Source organism: Armigeres subalbatus, chromosome 2, assembly GCF_024139115.2.
Source record: "Armigeres subalbatus isolate Guangzhou_Male chromosome 2, GZ_Asu_2, whole genome shotgun sequence".
NCBI classification, from domain to species: domain Eukaryota; kingdom Metazoa; phylum Arthropoda; class Insecta; order Diptera; family Culicidae; genus Armigeres; species Armigeres subalbatus.
The window spans coordinates 378537050-378555640 of NC_085140.1; the positions used below are offsets into that span (position 1 = coordinate 378537050).

The window sequence follows — 18591 nt, forward strand, 5'->3', positions numbered from 1 at the left end:
TAAGCTTTCCTCTACCAGAAAAGGGAATTAGTTTGGGATGAAAACGCTTGCATTCTCCGGAATCCATGAAGCAATGTTTGTTTACAAAATAAGTTACGCCCAAATCGCAAAGCAATCCCGAATTATAATGCAAATTACTATAAAGTTGTCATTTTCGTCAATCGGGTGTCTTGTTGATAGTTGGATGACAACTTTCTGTTTCAAATTTGGTATTTTTTCCGTTTATTTTTCTCAAAAAATCAAAAATCCAAAGTAGCCCCCGGAGTCATAAGAAGCCCCGCACGACGGTACTTTGCTGACAGCGTAGAAGACATGCTGCAAGGTTAGTTATGGTCAACTCGTTCAAGTTCCATGTCATACAAGATGTACTTGTGGATTACTTGGGCTTATTCTACGAGTGGAGTGACGTGAGATTGCTCGAATGGCGTGAGAAGAGTCGTATAGCCCCAGTGAGGCGAGGCACAATAGATTTGTGGTAGTGGTGAAATCAATGTTGGTCATCACTAATGTATGGTTTACATTGAGTAACTAGGGGTTCCATGATGGCTAGCTCGAACAAAAGCAGACAGTGAAGTGATGCCACGGTAATTTACAACCGTCTGTTGCCTTTTTTGTGGACAGGGAACAAGTGCGCTATCTTCCAACAAGACGAAAAAAACTCCTGACTGGCGTATTTTTCAGCGAACAGTCCACTGATGTCCTATAAAGATTGAGACGCAGGAATTCCGTTGAGCACCATGCGTGAAGGTAGACCAGATTCATGGCGTTGTTCCTTTACGTATTTAGGTGAGCTTCCTTTGTAGCCCACACTGATACTGTGAGATGCAACTTTTGGTGGCTCGTTTGTATTTAAGACTGATTAATTTGTTTGTAATCCCGTTTCAGTGACATTAAAAGACAGTGAAATGAAAAAAAATGAAAAGACAGAATCACCGTCTTCGACCACCGAATCGAATCACCGCTTTAGACAACGGGGACAGGACATTCACAAACACCCAATGGACCAGTGGAGGATTTTTCACTTTACGAAAAGTTTAAAGTTGAAACGTTTAAAAAACCCAGATTAATCCACCTAGCGTTGGTGGTGCCTTTCTCGCATTTAGTTGAGACACCAACCTTATATGGGGTTTATATGGTCCGATGTACCATTTTCTTCATAACTTTTAAACGCAATGACCGATCGTTGTAAAATTCAGTAGTGATCAACAAGGCTTTGTCCCCTGTCGAAAGAAACTTGTTGCGAGAAAATCGGTTAAGGATTGCTATACGAAAAGCTGTCTAATGTTTTTTATAGCTTTTGTGCACACACATACACACACACATACACACATACATACACACGGACAGACAGACATGTGCTGTGCTCAGCTCGTCGAGCTGAGTCGATTGGTATATAATACTCTGGGTCTCAGAGGCTTCTATAAAAAGTTCGTTTTCGGAGTGAAATGATAGCCTTTCGGTACAACTTAGGTACAACAACGTTTCAGTTGCTCTATTGATGTCGTCATGATCTAGCATATTATCCCAGTCTAAACTAGATCGCTACGGTGATCGGCTTTTTTGAAGTCATAGAATAATGGTGGGGAGAAGGTATCGACGTTGCGTTCGTGCTCCCCTTGTGGATAATAACCAGAATAGGAGGACAGTAATAAATGGAAGATAGGATATAGTTTGGACATACCTACTAAAATTTTCATCACAAAGTTAAAATCACAGATCAATTTTTGCCATCCGGATTTTATTGTAAACGAAGACTGAATTTTACTAGAATTGCCAGTGAGTTTGACCGACTTTCAAAAAAAAAGTTAAACAGATAGATATTTTCCATCTTCTTAATTGTTATTAAATTTACTAGCGTTATCAAGAATGCGTTCTATAATTAGTTCGAAAGTTGCATACGATCGTAAACAAAATAAAATGAAACAGTTACCCAATTACAACAATTGCTTACTGTAATGCATTAGACGACCATCGCGTCTACTGTCTCAATATCAACCAACAAACACATATCGAACTCATATCTCCAATTTCTTGCAATGCTCAATTTCCTTTTGAAACTAGTTGTAGGGAGCAAAAACCATTTTATTGCTTCAATTACGACACATGTTCACCACATTTCCGACGCTAGCTTCGGAATTACCTTCTGTTAAATTGCAGAATCGTCTTCCATTGTTTATTACTTCATTGCGTCGACGTTGTTGGGCTTACCCATCATCAAAAATGTCTTATTATAGACTGCCAATGTAGTGCCACGAAGCTTTATGCGTCGGCAAGAAGAGAAGTTTCGACCTGCTGATCAGCATATTTCGCATCGTCCGCCGTCATCATTTTATGTCGCAGTGATTATCATTGGTAGACGCTCATCTCATTATCATTGTCATTTTATTATTGTCAATTGGTTTGGCTAGCACATGTGAATACCTATGGAAACTATATGGAAAACGAGAGTGAAAATCCAGCTCGTTAGTTTTTGGCGATGCGCGAAAGCACACTGCTCTGAAGCGTGGTACTCAGTCGTGTTCTAGATTCGGTTGCGATCGCGCGGGTTTTCATTGAAACTTCTCGTAAATGAAATCAACGTTGCATATTACTGTAAAGTTCTAAGTGAGATACAGCGGGACTGCGTGAAGGATATATCCGGGAAAGCATCGACGATTTGGGAAGAATGATTAGTGAATTTATCAACCGTTTTTGTATTCAAATATTATTTGCTCTTTCGACGGCAGTAGATATTTATGGTAATAAGCGAAAACGCTGTTTTTGTGGCTTTTTTCATCGTTATAAAATTGTACGGGACTCCCCCTGGGTTTAGTTTTTGGTGTGAAGAACATTCCCTATGGCAGAAAAGTCAACACGTTAAACAAAAATTGTACAAAACATAGAACGGCAATTTAATAAACTTCTAACGCTTAGTAATTATTGGAACGATTAATTAAGATGTGGTTTTCGCTGAGTAAAAGCTCTTCAGTATTTCTTTTAGCTAGGGGGAAAGACGGCTTTGGCAGGTTTTGTTCTATTATTGGCAGGGGGGTTTTTGTCGACCGAATTTTATGAAATTTGGCCACAATATTCTTTGATATGCAAAGAATGTTTAGGCCAAATTTGAGCCTAGTCACTCATAAAAAACCCCCTGCCAATAATAGAACAAAACCTGCCAAAGCCGTCATTCCCCCTATGAAGATTTTCATTACACCTGCGCCTAATGAGGAAGCGCCATTATCAGTATAATGAAAAAATAAAATAAGAATATTTTCCCATACTAATTTGCATGCAAACTTGAAACGGCTTGTGTTAAATCCAAATGATCTCAAATTTACTGAGGACACTCAGAACATAATACAGAATCAAATGAGCGTTGTAGAGCAAAATCGATTTCTTTAACCACCCTAATATAGATGATCAAAATTGAAAAAAATCATGCAAATTGTACGAAAAACCATTTGAACGAAAAGATTGAGCATCGATCTCTAAGGTATTCCAATTTCATTATAACATTTTCCTCGTAAATAGAAGAAGAAAAGGAATATAAATTAGCAAACATTCAGCTGTCTATTCTTGAGTGATGTGCGTTCGTAAAAATGCCAACTTTGTTTTATATACCTATATAAAACAATAAAATACTCAACAACTATTTGTTTCCAGTGCCTATATAGTTAGTAGTGTTCCATGTATTTAGCCTAGTACTAAGGAATACAGCTAGATAAACAAAAGGGTTGAGACAAGCAAAAAAAAACTATATTCAACTCATCATAACTTTGCTTGAAATAATCGGATTTTGATAAAACCTGGACCATCGAATGTGTATTATGTCAATATTCTACATCTCAGATCGGTCCACGGGGATCGGAAATGTTTCGGGTTTTCCGAAGATATGTTTAAAAAACCCAGATTTCTTCTGGAGCCCGTAGTAGGCCCGAATTCCGCAGATGATGCGCCTTCGTATTTCACGACTAACGTTGTTGTCAGCTGTTAGCAAGGATCCGAGTTAGACGGCTTCCTCGACCACCTCGAAGGTATCCCCGTCTATCGTAACACTGCTTCCCAGGCGGGCCCTGTCGCGCTCTGTTCCGCCCACAAGCATGTACTTTGTCTTTGACGCATTCACCACCAGTCCAACTTTTGTTGCTTCACGTTTCAGGCGGGTGTACAGTTCTGCCACCTTTGCAAATGTTCGGCCGACAATGTCCATGTCATCCGCGAAGCAAATAAATTGACTGGATCTGTTGAAAATCGTACCCCGGCTGTTACACCCGGCTCTCCGCATGACACCTTTCGCGCAATGTTGAACAACAGGCACGAAAGTCCATCACCTTGTCTTAGTCCCCAGCGCGATTCGAACGAACTGGAGTGTTCGCCCGAAATCTTCACACAGTTTTGCACACCATCCACCGTTGCTTTGATCAGTCTGGTAAGCTTCCCAGGGAAGCTGTTCTCGTCCATAATTTTCCATAGCTCTACGCGATCTATACTGTCGTATGCCGCCTTGAAATCAACGAACAGATGGTGCGTTGGGACCTGGTATTCACGGCATCTTTGAAGAATTTGCCGTACAGTAAAGATCTGGTCCGTTGTCGAGCGGCCGTCTACGAAGCCGGCTTGATAACTTCCCACGAACTCGTTCACTAATGGTGACAGACGACGGAAGATGATCTGGGATATCACTTTGTAGGCGGCATTAAGGATGGTGATCGCTCGAAAGTTCTCACACTCCAGTTTGTCGCCTTTCTTGTAGATGGGGCGTATAACCCCTTCCTTCCACTCCTCTGGTAGCTGTTCGGTTTCCCAGATTCTGACTATCAGTTTGTGCAAGCAAGTGGCCAGCTTTTCCGGGCCCATCTTGATGAGCTCAGCTCCGATACCATCCTTACCAGCTGCTTTATTGGTCTTTAGCTGTTGAATGGCATTCTTAACTTCCCTCAAGGTGGGGGCTGGTTGGCTTCCATCGTCCGCTGAACTGACGTAGTCATCTCCTCCGCTGCCTTGACTTTCACTGCCTGTACTCTCAGCGCCATTCAGATGTTCTTCGTAGTGCTGCTTCCACCTTTCGATCACCAGACGTTCGTCCGTCAAGATGCTCCCATCCTTATCCCGGCACATTTCGGCTCGCGGCACAAAGCCTTTGCGGGATACGTTGAGCTTCTGATAGAACTTGCGTGTATCTTGAGAACGGCACAGCTGTTCCATCTCCTCGCACTCCGCTTCTTCCAGGCGGCGTTTCTTCTCCTGAAAAAGGCGGGTCTGTTGTCTCCGCTTCCGTCTATAACGTTCCACGTTCTTCCGGGTACCTTGCTGTAGCGCGACCGCCCGCGCTGCGTCCTTCTCCTCCAGAATCTGTCTGCACTCTTCGTCGAACCAATCGTTCCGTCGACTTCGACCCATATACCCGACGTTGTTCTCCGCTGCGTCGTTAATGGCTGCTTTGACTGTATTCCAGCAGTCCTCAAGAGGGGCCCCATCGAGCTCACCCTCTTCCGGCAACGCTGCCTCGAGATGATGCGCGTATGCAGTGGCGACATCAGGTTGCTTCAGTTGCTCTAGGTCGTACCGCGGCGGTCGTCGGTACCGAACATTGTTGATGATTGAGCTCGAGGTTCAGAATGTTATCGAAACCTGGGGCCTTCATGTCCTTCGATGATTTGATACGAAGTGATGACCTATTTCAGCGACCTTCTCTGCAGGAGTTATCAAGCGATCCTTAGAGCCATTATTTTCTAATGGGATCAAAGGTGGAATGGGCCGACCGAGGCTTGGATTTTAGTATTTTGATCATTTTTCAGAAAGGGTTTGCATAGCCTGGGAGAGTGCGGATCTTGTTCGAGAAATTCTTTTTTTTAGGTCCACCATTCTGGCCTTGATAATTTTGAGGTTCGATTGCAGCGTGCTGAAACTGCCTGCGAGTGACATCCCGCTATCGAATCAAATTTTTGATGAGTGTATCGATTGTTAGGGTGTTGCTTACCTGCCTAGCCGTCGGTACATGTTGGTCATGGGCCACCGATATCGCCTCTTCGATGGAACGCAGCTGCCGATCAATTGCTTCAGGCGTTTCCGGCCGCACCTCGTAGTTGACGTTGGCATCCACGCAGCTTTGGAACCGGCCCCAGTCGACTCGATGGTAATTTCGCCGGGACAGCTGATGCCGATTAACCGAGGAGCCCACTTTCACCACCACCGGATAGTGATCCGAGCTGAGCTCCTGGTAGACGACCGGCTGCGAGACGTGGTTGTTCATGTTCGTGATGTACAAGTCGATTATCGAATGAACACCGGACCGACTCAGCCGAGTGGGGGAATCCGGGCACAGGAACGTTTAGTGGCCTTCCTCCATGTCGTCGCTCCAGATGGTGCCGTTTCGATTGCCGCGTTGCCCAGACTTGATGCTTGGCATACTGACCTTGTCCCCGCGTTAGCTTAACGATGTCCCTCCGAATGGCGGCCGATGATCCATCGCCGACTTTGGCTTGGGTTGGGCAGTACGCCGCGATGAGTGCGATTGTGCCGACATAAGTAGTGATTTCGACTCCGATGGCCTCGATGACACTGAGCTGGAAGCAGACTGGGAGCAGACGACAGTTTATGTTGTAGCGAAGAGCGATGGCCACACCATCTCCCCTGATCGTCTGGTCGAGTCGCACGATGCGAAAGTCTGCGATGTTGACGTTCACCTCCGGTTTTAGGTGCGTTTCGGTGATGAACGCCACGTCTATTTCCTCCTTTTCAAGGAAATCCTTCAGCTCAATTGTTTTGCTCTTTAGCGAGCAAGCGTTCCAGTTGACCAGGCCTACCCTAGCAGCCATCTTAAATGATGAACATGTCAAGAGTAAAGACCTGGTCGAAACGGGTCGAGTGGCGAGCTGCACGAAGATCGACTTTGGCAGTTAATGCACTGCGTGACGTCGCGGTGAACTGGCCGATATCGCTGCCAGTCAACTTCTTCTTCTTCTTCTTCTTCGTTGACATTACATCCCCCACTGGGACATTGCCGCCTCGCAGCTTAGTGTTCATTAAGCACTTCCACAGTTATTAACTGCGAGGTTTCTAAGCCAGGTTACCATTTCTGCATTCGTATATCATGAGGCTAACACGATGATACTTTTATGCCCAGGGAAGTCGAGACAATTTCCAATCCGAAAATTGCCTAGACCGGCACCGGGAATCGAACCCAGCCACCCTCAGCATGGTCTTGCTTTGTAGCCGCGCGTCTTACCGCACGGCTAAGGAGGGCCCCTTCGGCCCCTTGCCAGTCAACGACGGTGTAATTTATAACGCCAACCAGCGTCAGGTCCTTCCAGGTAGTGGAGCCGTCCTCCAGATGGATCAGGTAAAGTTGGTCGCGCTTCTCGCCTTGTCGTGACGAGCGATCTTCTGCACAGCTACTGACTCCAAACCGCAACATTCAAGCTCTGCTTTGAGCTCCTTCTCCTTCATCTCATGGAGCCCTCACAGTAAAGCCTTGAGCGGCTTCGTGCCGGGGTGGTCATGAGTACTCCATGACGGATTGATGATGGTCCTTGTTTGCCGGCATAACTTTCACGCCCTCGCTGCAGAGCCGAAAAGTACATTTCAGCTCCTTAGCAATCAGCTAAGGATCGTCCTACACAAACACGGGCGGGTATTTCTGATTCCTCTCCGGTTGCACTTGCGGCAACTGCGATTGCTGCTTCTTTCTCTTTTTCGGCGGGTTGCCGGCGTCATCAAGCGGCAACGGCGAGAACACGTTGCTCTGAAAAAGCTGCTTGGAGGGTACCCGCGCCTCCAAGAGCAGTGCGCTTAGGCACTTTTCCTGCGACCGAATCGGCCACCGAGTCTTCCATGACGGGTTCGGGAGAAAATAACGCCAACGCGACAAGCCGAAAACGTAAACAACGAACGAACGAGAAAAAAAAACTGCAGAAATGCCGCGATTACAACGTGCCCACACATAATCTACCTATTCCATGATTTCAAAGCCGCATATGATAAAATCGATCGAGACTAGCTATGGCAGCTAATGCACGTATACAAATTTCCGGATGAACTGATACGCTTGGTCAAGGGACGAAAGGCACTGAGGATTACGGCAAGGTGATGGTCTTTCGATTCAATATCGCTTTGGTAATCGGAAGGGCCGGGTTTGTCTCGAGTGGTACGATTTTCACGAAGTCCATTCAGTCCATGATATGTGGCTCATAATTGTGGCAATGTTTCGGTTTGGGAATGCGATGTTGAGAATTGAAGAATTGAAGAATTATTTTGTTTAGCAAATACTATGACAAGCATATGATGCTTATAACACAGACAAACAGACATAACACATTGAACATTCACTCATCAAATTCATCGTCGTTTAAACACTAACGACATCTGTTGATTTCAGTTAGTTGGGCAAATCACGAACCAGATGGCGGTAGTGTGCAAACGTCAAACTAGAGCAAATCCGATGTGCGCGCCACGAGTGATTGATTGGTCAACTAATGATTATTTGAATTGACCAGTAAATAAGCGAACTGTGGAAATTTGATGAGTGTTATGTCTATTTGTCTGTGCATATAATAGCCTATTAAACAGATCCAAACTACAATACACTGGGGTCGCTTTTTACGCGGTTTGTTCTTGCTTGTTTTGCCCTATGGCCATGGGTATAATGAAACATTGAGCCTCACAAAAATCGAAGAAAAGTGATGTGGGTCGAAAAGCTGATGAAATCTATCCACGTTAATGCGTAATATTTTTCGAAAACTGTCCATCTTCCCAGAAATCAGCATCTATTACTATTAAATATTTTGTTATGCTCTACATAATATTTTCTTTTCTAAATGTAGCCCATTCTATTGTCGAAAGCGAATCAACCGGTTCAAGCAATACCAGTCCCTATCGCACGGGACGGGATTCGAAGTCATTCTACAGGATAAGTTGTCCAGGTTTGAGCGAATGTGTTCCCCTGGCGGAATGTCCCCAACTGTTGCTGGAAACGGCCCGTCAATGCTACCGGGGCGACTTTTCGCTTTCCTGCGGGGTCAACGAACTGGAGCCACATGTTTGCTGTCCGCGGATACAGCAGCAGCAGCCGGGGGTATTCGATGACCAAAACACCGATGTCGGATGCGGAAAAAGTATCGTTCAAGGCGACTACTACCACGGACTGGGAGCGTACCCGTTTGTGGCGCGAGTCGGGTTCAAAAGTAAGTAAAGAACTGGGACGGCACATGTGAACATTGTTTTTGTAACGACCAGACATGATTAGCATATGCTTTAATTGAAAACAAAGGAAAGGTCGATTTGGGCATTTAGACCGAACAACGGTGATGGGGGAACTCACGTGCTTATGCAAATTATGCTTAGAATTTACGCGCGCTTAAGTGCCGTTTTCGAACTGTTATTCTCCTATTGTTTGGAACTAGGAAAAATCATTGAACACCTTTTTCATTGTGAACATTATTTAATATTTAAATTAGGTTGACTTTGACTATAGCTATAGCTGACGTTCAATTTATTTATTGTTCAATATATTTGGGTTTCTGAATATTTTTTATTACGTAGTAGGGTATAACTGGTATGTTTTGACCTGAATTACTATCGTATGATGAAAACTTATTGAAATCTAAATTCATTATATGTATATTGTAAATTCTCTTGAGTGTCCAATCAGCCGAATAAAGCCGTAGGATTGCCAATCCGGTCTGGCCTAAAATGTTTTGTCACCTCTCTGGGCATAGTGTATTCATTGTATTCATCAAGACATATGGCTAATGCTATATTGTCGATGACCTGCGATTGTTAACTACATTTGAAAATGTTGCAACACTGTTACAACACTCATTGAATTTACACTGTCAACTGAATGTACACTGTAAACGAAGGTGTGATCGAAAATCTGTAGCATGTTGTGCTCATTTTTTACACAATGTATAACGAAGCGCAAAGAAGCGAGGTTTTGATTCAGGCCTTCCTCACGTTTTCGTATTATTTGAGGTTCTGAAAGCGATTCTCAGGATATTCAGTTTGCAGCAGTGAAGGAAATACCACTTCCGTTTCCGTCACTTTCAATAGAGGAATCGGATGCCGTCAGGAGCAGTGACAGTGAAGCAATTTTCAAAAAAGAGCTAACTGCGGTGGAGGTTGGTACTCGAATTCTGATGGCTTTTCCGCAAACATGGTCTTTGTGTGGTCTTGTTGTGAAGATTTTGTCACGCCTATCTAGAGAGTAGGAGGTTGTGGGTTCGAGTCCCTCCAAGACACGTGGATTCTTTCTCGCAAATTTCATATCAATTTGTCCATTTCGAAACATTTGCTGTGCATATGCGCAGCCAAGATATTTAACAAATATTTTCTGTACACTTAGTTGACATTGTATCTCCGGCTACATATAAAATGAGAATGATAATGTGAACACATTCCTTTTCCATTGCATGTGTATGGTTTCATTTTGTTTAAAGGTTCGTATAGTTGTTATGTTCATACATCATCTGACTTCTGCGAATTTCCAATATGTTTAAGTGGTGATAAGAAAAGAATAACAGAAAATATGATTTTGAACAAAAACACTCATGTGCTCTAATAAGTTTGATAGATCAAGGATTGTAGATCAGGATTCAAGAATTCTATTTCTCTATTTCCGATCAATACGAAATGTACTACCGAATTTTAATCAGGATATTCCTCGACGGACTGAAGATGAACATTCATTTAAAAACATACTGGGATTGAATAACGGGTCCCACCCATCCAGGGCAGGCGAATTGAAATTTGGTGAGAGAATTCCATTGTACATATTATTTATTTGGGGGCAGCAGGGACTATGTACAAGGGCTTGACGATCCCTCTCCAGGCCATATGCGAGTTGTGGTGCCTGCATAGGATGTGGTGGGGTTTGACAGTGGGCCCTGTTAAACTTCTATAAAAAGCTGCATGTTTCCCCAAGTAGGCTCCGCCAAAGCAACCGTGTGCCGCTCAAAGCGCACAAGCCCAAGTCATAGTGTCAGGTGGGAGGCTAAACAGCCCTGACACGACGGCCCTCCGACGAGACAGAAAGTTTGCGCAGGCCCAATAAGCCGCCTTTAAAACAACCGTTACGAACGACATAGAAGATAATACGACTCGATACAAACGGCAACGACCAAGGCGACGAATAAAGAGCAGGATTGGAAGCTTGGAACATGTAACAGCAAGTCGCTAGGCTCCGCAGGTTGCGACAGGATAATCTACGATGAATTACATCCCCGCAACTTCGACGTCGTAGCGCTGCAGGAAATCTGCTGGACAGGACAGAAAGTGTGGAAATGCGGGCATCGAGCGGCTACCTTATACTAAAGCTGTGGCACCACCAACGAGCTAGGCACCGGCTTCATAGTGCTGGGAAAGATGCGCCAACGCGTGATTGGGTAGCAGCCAATCAACGCAAGGATGTGCAAGCTGAAGATAAAAGGTCGATTCTTCAACTATAGCATCATCAACGTGCACAGCCCACACGAAGGGAGACCTGACGACGAGAAAGAAGCGTTCTATCCACAGCTGGAGCAGAAATACGATGGATGCCCACTGCGGGACATCAAAATCGTCATCGGTGACATGAACGCTCAGGTAGGAAGGGAGGAAATGTATAGACCAGTAGGGTGGTTCAAAAAAATCGATTTTGCTTTACAGTGCTCATCTGATTCTTTACCATGTTCTGAGTGTCCTCTGAAAATTTGAGCTCATTTGGATTAAAACTGATTTAGCACAAGCCGTTTCAAGTTTGCATGCAAATTAGTATGGGGAAATTTATTTTTTCATTATAATGTTAATGATGTTTCCCCATTAAGCGCAGTTTAAAAGAAAACCTACATAGCTAAAAGGGATACTCAACAGCTTTCACCCAACGAAAACCGCATGTTGATTAATTGTCCCAATAATTAGTAATCGATTTTAAGACAGGTTGCGAATCTTTCGTCATGATCGTTAAACTTCTTTGAGGGCATCACTGAAATGTGCAGTGCAACATAGTAGCCTGAATTTGTGTGTGCTATCTTTCGCGCCACGAGCAGCAATGTTGCCTGTTGATGAGTTATGCAACTAGCTTCAGGAAACCACGGTATATATTAAATTCGATTACTAATTATTGGATCAATTAATTGAGCCGCGGTTTTCACTGAGTGAAAGCTGTTGAGTATTCCTTTTAGCTAAGTAGGTTTTCTTTTAACATACGCTTGATGGGGAAGCGTCATTAACAGTATAATGAAAAATAAATTTCCATACTAATTTGCATGCAAACTTGAAACGGCTTGTGCTAAATCAGTTTTTATCCAAATCACCTCAACCTTTCGGAGGACACTCAGAACATGATAAAGAATCAGATGAGCGTTGTGGAGCAAAATTATTTTTTTGAACCACCCTAATAGACCAGTCATCGGGTCGGATAGTCTGCATACCGTATCGAACGACAACGGCCAACAATGCATAAACTTTGCAGCCTCCCGCGGATTGGTAGTCCGAAGCACTTTCTTCCCCGCAAGAATATCCACAAGGCCACATAAAAATCACCTAATCAAGTAACGGAAAACCAAATAGACCACGTTCTAATCGCCGGTAAATTCTTCTCCGACATCACGAACGTACGCACTTACCGCAGTGCGAATATTGAATCCGACCACTACCTCGTTGCAGTATGTCTGCGCTCAAAACTCTCGACTACGACTACGCGCAGCAGCTGGAAGTGGCACTCCCAACGGAAGAGCAGCTAGGCGCAGCATCTCTTGAAGATGGCTGGAGAGATATTCGATCCGCCATTGGACGCACCGCAACCGCTACACTTGGCACGGTGGCCCCGGATCAGAGAAACGACTGGTATGACGGCGAATGTAAGCAGTTAGTTGAGGAGAAAAATGCAGCATGGGCGATATTGCTGCAACATCACACGAGGGCGAACGAGGCACGATACAAACGGGCGCGGAACAGACAAAACTCGATTTTTCGGAGGAAAAAGAGCCAGCAGGAAGATCGAGACCGTGAAGAGACGGAGCAACTGTACCGCACTAATAACGCACGAAAGTTCTTTGAGAAGTTAAACCGTTCACGTAAGGGCCACGTGCCACAGCCCGATATGTGTAAAGACATAAACGGGAACCTTCTTACAAACGAGTCTGAGGTGATCCAAAGGTGGCGACGGCACTACGAAAAGCACCGAAATGGCGATGTGGCAGACAACGGTGGCGGTATGGTAATGAACCTAGGAGCACGCGCGCAGGACATCTGACTTCCGGCTCCGAATCTCCAGGAAATCCAGGAGGAGATTGGCTGGCTGAAAACAACAAAGCCCTGGAGTTAACCAACTACCAGGAGAGCTGTTTAAACACGGTGGCGAGGCACTGGCTGCACTGCACTGCACTGGGTAATTCCAAGGTTTGGGAGGATGAGGCTCTGCCGCAGGAGTGGATGGCAGGTGTCGTGTGGCCCATCTACAAAAAGAACGATAAGCTGGATTGTAGCAACTACCGCGCAATCACATAGCTGAACGCCGCCTACAAGGTACTCTCCCAAATTTTATGCCGCCGACTAACACCAATCGCAAGAGGGTTCGTGGGGCAGTACCAGGCGGGATTTATGGACCAGGTGTTCGCCGTACGTCAGGTATTGCAGAAATGACCCAAATACAACGTGCCCACACATCATCTATTTATCGACTCCAAAGCCGCATATGATACAATCGATCGGGGCCAGCTATGGCAGCTTATGCACGAAAACGGATTTCCGGATAAACTGATAAGGTTGGTCATGGCAGGTGATGTGCGTAGTTCGAGTTTCAGGGGCATTCATAAGTCCCTTCGAAACGCACAAAGGGTTACGGCAAGGTGATGGTCTTTCGTGTCTGCTATTCAACATCGTTTTAGAGGGAGTAATACGAAGGGTAGGGATTGATACGAGTGGTACGATTTTCACGAAGTCCGTCCAGTTATTTGAGAGGATGGAAGAAGTCTACATCAGACTGAAAAGCGAAGCTAAACGGATTGGACATCAACACGTCGGAGACGAAGTACATGATAGAAAGAGGCTCAAAAGAGGTCAATGTAAGCCACCCACACGAGTTTCTATCGGTGGTGAAGAAATCGAGGTGGTTGAAGAATTCGTGTACTTGGGCTCATTATTAACCTACGATGACGATACCAGCAGAGAAATTCGGAGACGCATCATGGCAGGAAATCGTACGTACTTTGGACACCGCAAAACGCTTCGATCAAATAGAGTTCGCCGCCGTACCAAACTGACTATCTACAAAAAGCTTATTAGACCGGTAGTTCTCTACGGACACGAGACCTGAATGATGCTCGTGGAGGACCAATGCGCACTGGAAGTCTTCCAAAGGAAAGTGCTGCGTACCATCTATGGTGGGGTGCAGATAAGGGACGGTACGTGGAGGAGGCGAATGAACCACGAGTTGCATCAGCTGTTGGGAGAACCATCCATCGTTCACACCGTGAAAATCGGAAGACTGCGGTGGGCCGGGCACGTAGCCAGAATGTCGGACAGTAATCCGGTGGAAATAGCTCTCGACAACGATCCGACGGGAATAAAAAGGCGAGGTGCGCAGCGGGCAAGGTGGATCGATTAGGTGGAATACGATTTTCGGACCTTCCGCAGACTGCGTGGTTGGCCACTCCGGCCTTAGTCTGAATAAAAAAAAATGTACGCATACATTGAAGTAAGGGATGAATATTGAAATGCATTAAAAACAACCGAGCCAACAATGAAATTTTCTTTGGAATTTTTGAATATATTCATCTAATCCATGCTGTACGCTCAATTTTGAGAGTGACTGTATAAACAGGATCAAATTGTTTGTCAGATATGATCAGTGCTATAGATAACTCGCTACAATAGATGATAGTCATCATCTGAAAGCGATTATCAGGATTTCGGGATTCAGGGCAGTTCAAAGGAATTTCAAGTGGATATTTAATTTCGCAGCCGTGGGAGTTGAAACTGCCGGCGGTCCGATTAACTCATTATTGCAGCCACCTGCTCGAACGAAGCTAGAACATATATGATTATGTCACTCTCCGATTTTGTCTACCCCCGATTTTATCACGATTTCGACCCGGTTTTATCATGTCAACAATGATTTTCATGAAATAACTTTCACCGCCTGTACTGCCCTTGATCGCATATCAGTCCCATCGATTGTGGGCAGTGTAGTTTATTATGAATGACTTCTGAGTACCTGTGAAGGATTCTGTAAGCATTTTTGACAAGAAATAACGGGTACCGTTCACGCATTTTGCCTTTCCAAGGCATAAACTGATTCATATTTGTGAAATGAATTAAAAAATTGAAAATATTTTTTTTTCGATTTTGTCACATGCCCTGTTTTATCACTGTTTTATTCACCAGTGGAATCCGGGCACCAAAGGCATCCGGGAAATTATTTACTCAAATCCCGGATATCTCGATCTTTCATAGACAAGTATTATTAAAAAAAACCAAATAACTTGTGAAGTTTAAAAAAATAACTTCTTGAACTGCACTTCGGATTTGTACTTACAAGAAATCTTAAACATGCGTAAAATAAATGATATTTTGTAAGAACTCTCGCACTATACAATCATAAAACTCCGAGAAGAATAATACTCATTGGATCTATATAATAGTCATGGTAAGTACTGCAAATAAGATTCCGATAGTGGCTATTTGCGTATTAAATATGTGACAATTTTCGAACTAATAGACCTTTATCGGAAATTCTCCGGAATTTTCACTGGATATTCTATCATGCCACAGAAAATCGTATGCACGAGAATTTTAATCAAATTTAGCATAGTATAGCATTAGTTACGGTGTACTTCGTAGATTCGACAGTAGTGACACCACTGCTATTCTTTTGAAATCTCCATTCAGATTACTATCAGAAATCAACGTGGGTGTAGTAGTCCTTGATTTCAATCTAGGACAAAAATCACAAAAGCATGAGGATTACTACTCCTGGCCACGCTCATCTTCACCGTAACTTGGAAAGAAAATGTTGATGTAGTATTTACTTTATGAGAGGCCCCCGACTCAACGACACCATAATTACCATAAATCAAAGACAAATGCCTTGCAAAACTAATTCTGAAAAGATTAAAAATAAATCTCTTCATGCAATTTGATTTCACTGTAAGTGCGGTATCGCAAATTTCCAATGAAAATGTTGAATAAAGGCGTATGTCGTAAATGCATTAAATTATTGAATGAGCTATTATACTCCTACTAAATTGTAACGACGAGAGAAATTACAGATTAGTCGGTGACAGATTCTAAACAGCGGCGCATATCACTAAACAATCAAACCTTTGTATTCATTCTATTTTATTCTCGCTTTAACGTTTTGCAACATGTGTTTGATTTAACACAAATGCTAATAATTATTATTTGATACTTTTTTATCAGATACCAAATCGGGGTCATTTATTTACCCTTGCTCTGGATCCATCATCGCCCGGCAGATCATCCTAACTTCAGCACACTGTGCGCTAGCCAAAGCCGATAGCCATCGATTGTAAGTACAAACAGCTCATATATGTAGTTATAAATGTCATTACCAACTTGCGCAAGACCATGATAAAAGTTGGTATAATTGTAGCGATTCAGTCATATGGAAAATTTGCAATCATTGCTACCATTTCAAGGTTGAAGCAATGCATGTTTTCCAGTGTTTGCATTATCTATGCGGGGGCGTATCCAATCCAGTAAACTGATGTCATCATAATAAATGCTCTACACTGCTTTTAGCCACTAATGGCGATTTCAATTCCAGATCATCCGTCCGAATTGGGGACTACGACACACGCACCGATCCCGATTGCGGAAATACCGGATTTTGTGCACCGGCTGCCATCAACCATGCCGTTAGTCAGATCGTAGTTCATCCGGATTATGTGGACGGCCAGTACCACCATGACATTGCACTGTTGGTGCTCAAAACACCGATCAATTATACGGGTAACATGAATTGAACATTTAAAAGTCAACAATTTTCGTTTCGTTTTGTTCCGGGTTCTAAATTGAAGCGGAATTCGGAACTTTGCCGAACATACCGAGGCAATGACCGTGAAAACGCATATTGTATAATGTACCAAACGCCCTTTATTTTATAATTATAGGGCTCCGCTAGCTATTACAGATGTGCTAAACAGATCTATTTTATGGTCTTTGCATGATGATACACAAAGCCAAAGAATTAATTAGAATTGTAAAATATATATCTCCATATTAGGGTAAAGAACGATCTCAAATAGGTAGGTCTATTATTTTAAAAAAATGGAAAAACGGCTTTGTCAGTGGGTCGGTCAATTGGTCTTAAAAAAAACATCTTGGTTATTGGACAATACATGCCAAAGCCTCCATTTCCAGTATGTACAAAAAATTCTTCGAATCTTAAGCATTTTTAGTATCGAGTCAAAAACGAATATACCTACCTAAAAAAAATATTAATTATCAAAGCTGCTCTACCTTGTAGAGTGATACTGATTTCTAGGATGACAGTGGATTATGTTTCGTCCCAAGCCGTCTCAAACCTCTTTCCTCTACATATACAGACATGAACTCGACTTGTCTAGTTGAGTTGTTTGGTATGTAAAACTATGGGACTCCTACCAAAAAGTTCCAAAGGGACTCCTAGGGAACATCCATAAATTACATAACGCTTAGAGGGGGAGGGCAACAATTACTGTACGAGAAATGAAACTAATGACTTCTGGGTTATAATAGATTATTAAGCAATAAAATTATCATCAAAAACTTTGTTTTCGGTCCTTGCTTCTGTTTATCATTTTTTACTTTTCGTCTAACACTTCATTTGTAGTGGCTGCACAACCCGTCTGTTTGCACAGACGTCGACAGGACTTAACCGTGAACAGGCGCGTTCAAATCATCGGATGGGGAAAGCTATCGACCAGTGGGTCCAAATCACCGGAGCTGCAATCGCTAGAAGTTCCCTTGACGTCATGGGACCAATGCGTAAGAGCATACTCGGCCACGGGCGCCCTGCAATCGACCAAGTCCATCGAGGGTGAGTGGATGTGCGCTGGCGGTGAAGGTCGCGATGCATGCCTCGGCTTTGGGGGAGCCCCACTCATCATAAAAGAACGCGGCCGGTATGCCCAGATAGGAATCATGTCATTTGGAGCGGAAACGTGCGGTGCACTCAACATGCCAAGCGTGTACACCTCGATTGCGCACTACGCGCACTGGATTGAGTCTAACTCGCCGACGACCTTTGTGTGAAATAGGTAATCGCCCTAATCGGGCAGGAAAAGTCAATTAGATAGTCATAATGTTATTTTACATGGTATTTTAGTTATAATTCATGAGAAAAATATGTTACAATAAAGTGCTAATCTCACAATCACTTCATCAGGTATCGTGCTATGCACATGAACCATAGGCATATATAATTATTTGCATAAATGTGAGATATCACTACCAATTCGTTATTTTTTCAATTTGTTTCTCGAGTACACGAACAACGAAGAAAAAAATGCATTTTGTCGAATTTGTTTTATTCACCTTGTTGATGCAAGCTTGGTATTATTTTGGCGCACTTTTTTGATGAAATGTGACAGCTGCTAGGTACGTAAGACGCAATGAATAACACCTGGCGCC

At 43.5% G+C, this 18591-nt stretch overlaps 1 protein-coding gene across 3 annotated transcripts; it reads left to right on the forward strand.

Moving 5' to 3' along the window:
* Positions 1-574: 574 nt before the first annotated feature.
* Positions 575-18367, forward strand: LOC134217288 (venom protease). Of its 3 annotated transcripts, none has more exons than XM_062696046.1 (5): positions 575-786; positions 8802-9161; positions 16378-16486; positions 16745-16929; positions 17792-18367. In XM_062696046.1, exons 1-5 carry the CDS (start codon positions 738-740, stop codon positions 18211-18213), a joined length of 1125 nt encoding a protein of 374 aa, XP_062552030.1. In that variant the 5' UTR covers positions 575-737; the 3' UTR covers positions 18214-18367. The 3 variants fall into 3 exon arrangements, with proteins under 3 accessions (XP_062552030.1, XP_062552031.1, XP_062552029.1); XM_062696047.1 differs by having other exon boundaries at positions 575-747; XM_062696045.1 differs by lacking the exon at positions 575-786 and adding an exon at positions 2539-2738.
* The last annotated feature ends 224 nt before the right edge of the window (positions 18368-18591 follow it).

What these genes read in the sequence shown, in the direction of transcription:
- LOC134217288 (XM_062696045.1), top strand. Translation starts at nt 2,666, where the DNA reads ATGATTAGTGAATTTATCAACCGTTTTTGTATTCAAATATTATTTGCT. An exon ending in GGCGCGAGTCGGGTTCAAAA is followed by an intron (nt 9,162 to 16,377) that starts GTAAGTAAAGAA and finishes CTTTTTTATCAG; the next exon opens with ATACCAAATCGGGGTCATTT. An exon ending in AAAGCCGATAGCCATCGATT is followed by an intron (nt 16,487 to 16,744) that starts GTAAGTACAAAC and finishes TTTCAATTCCAG; the next exon opens with ATCATCCGTCCGAATTGGGG.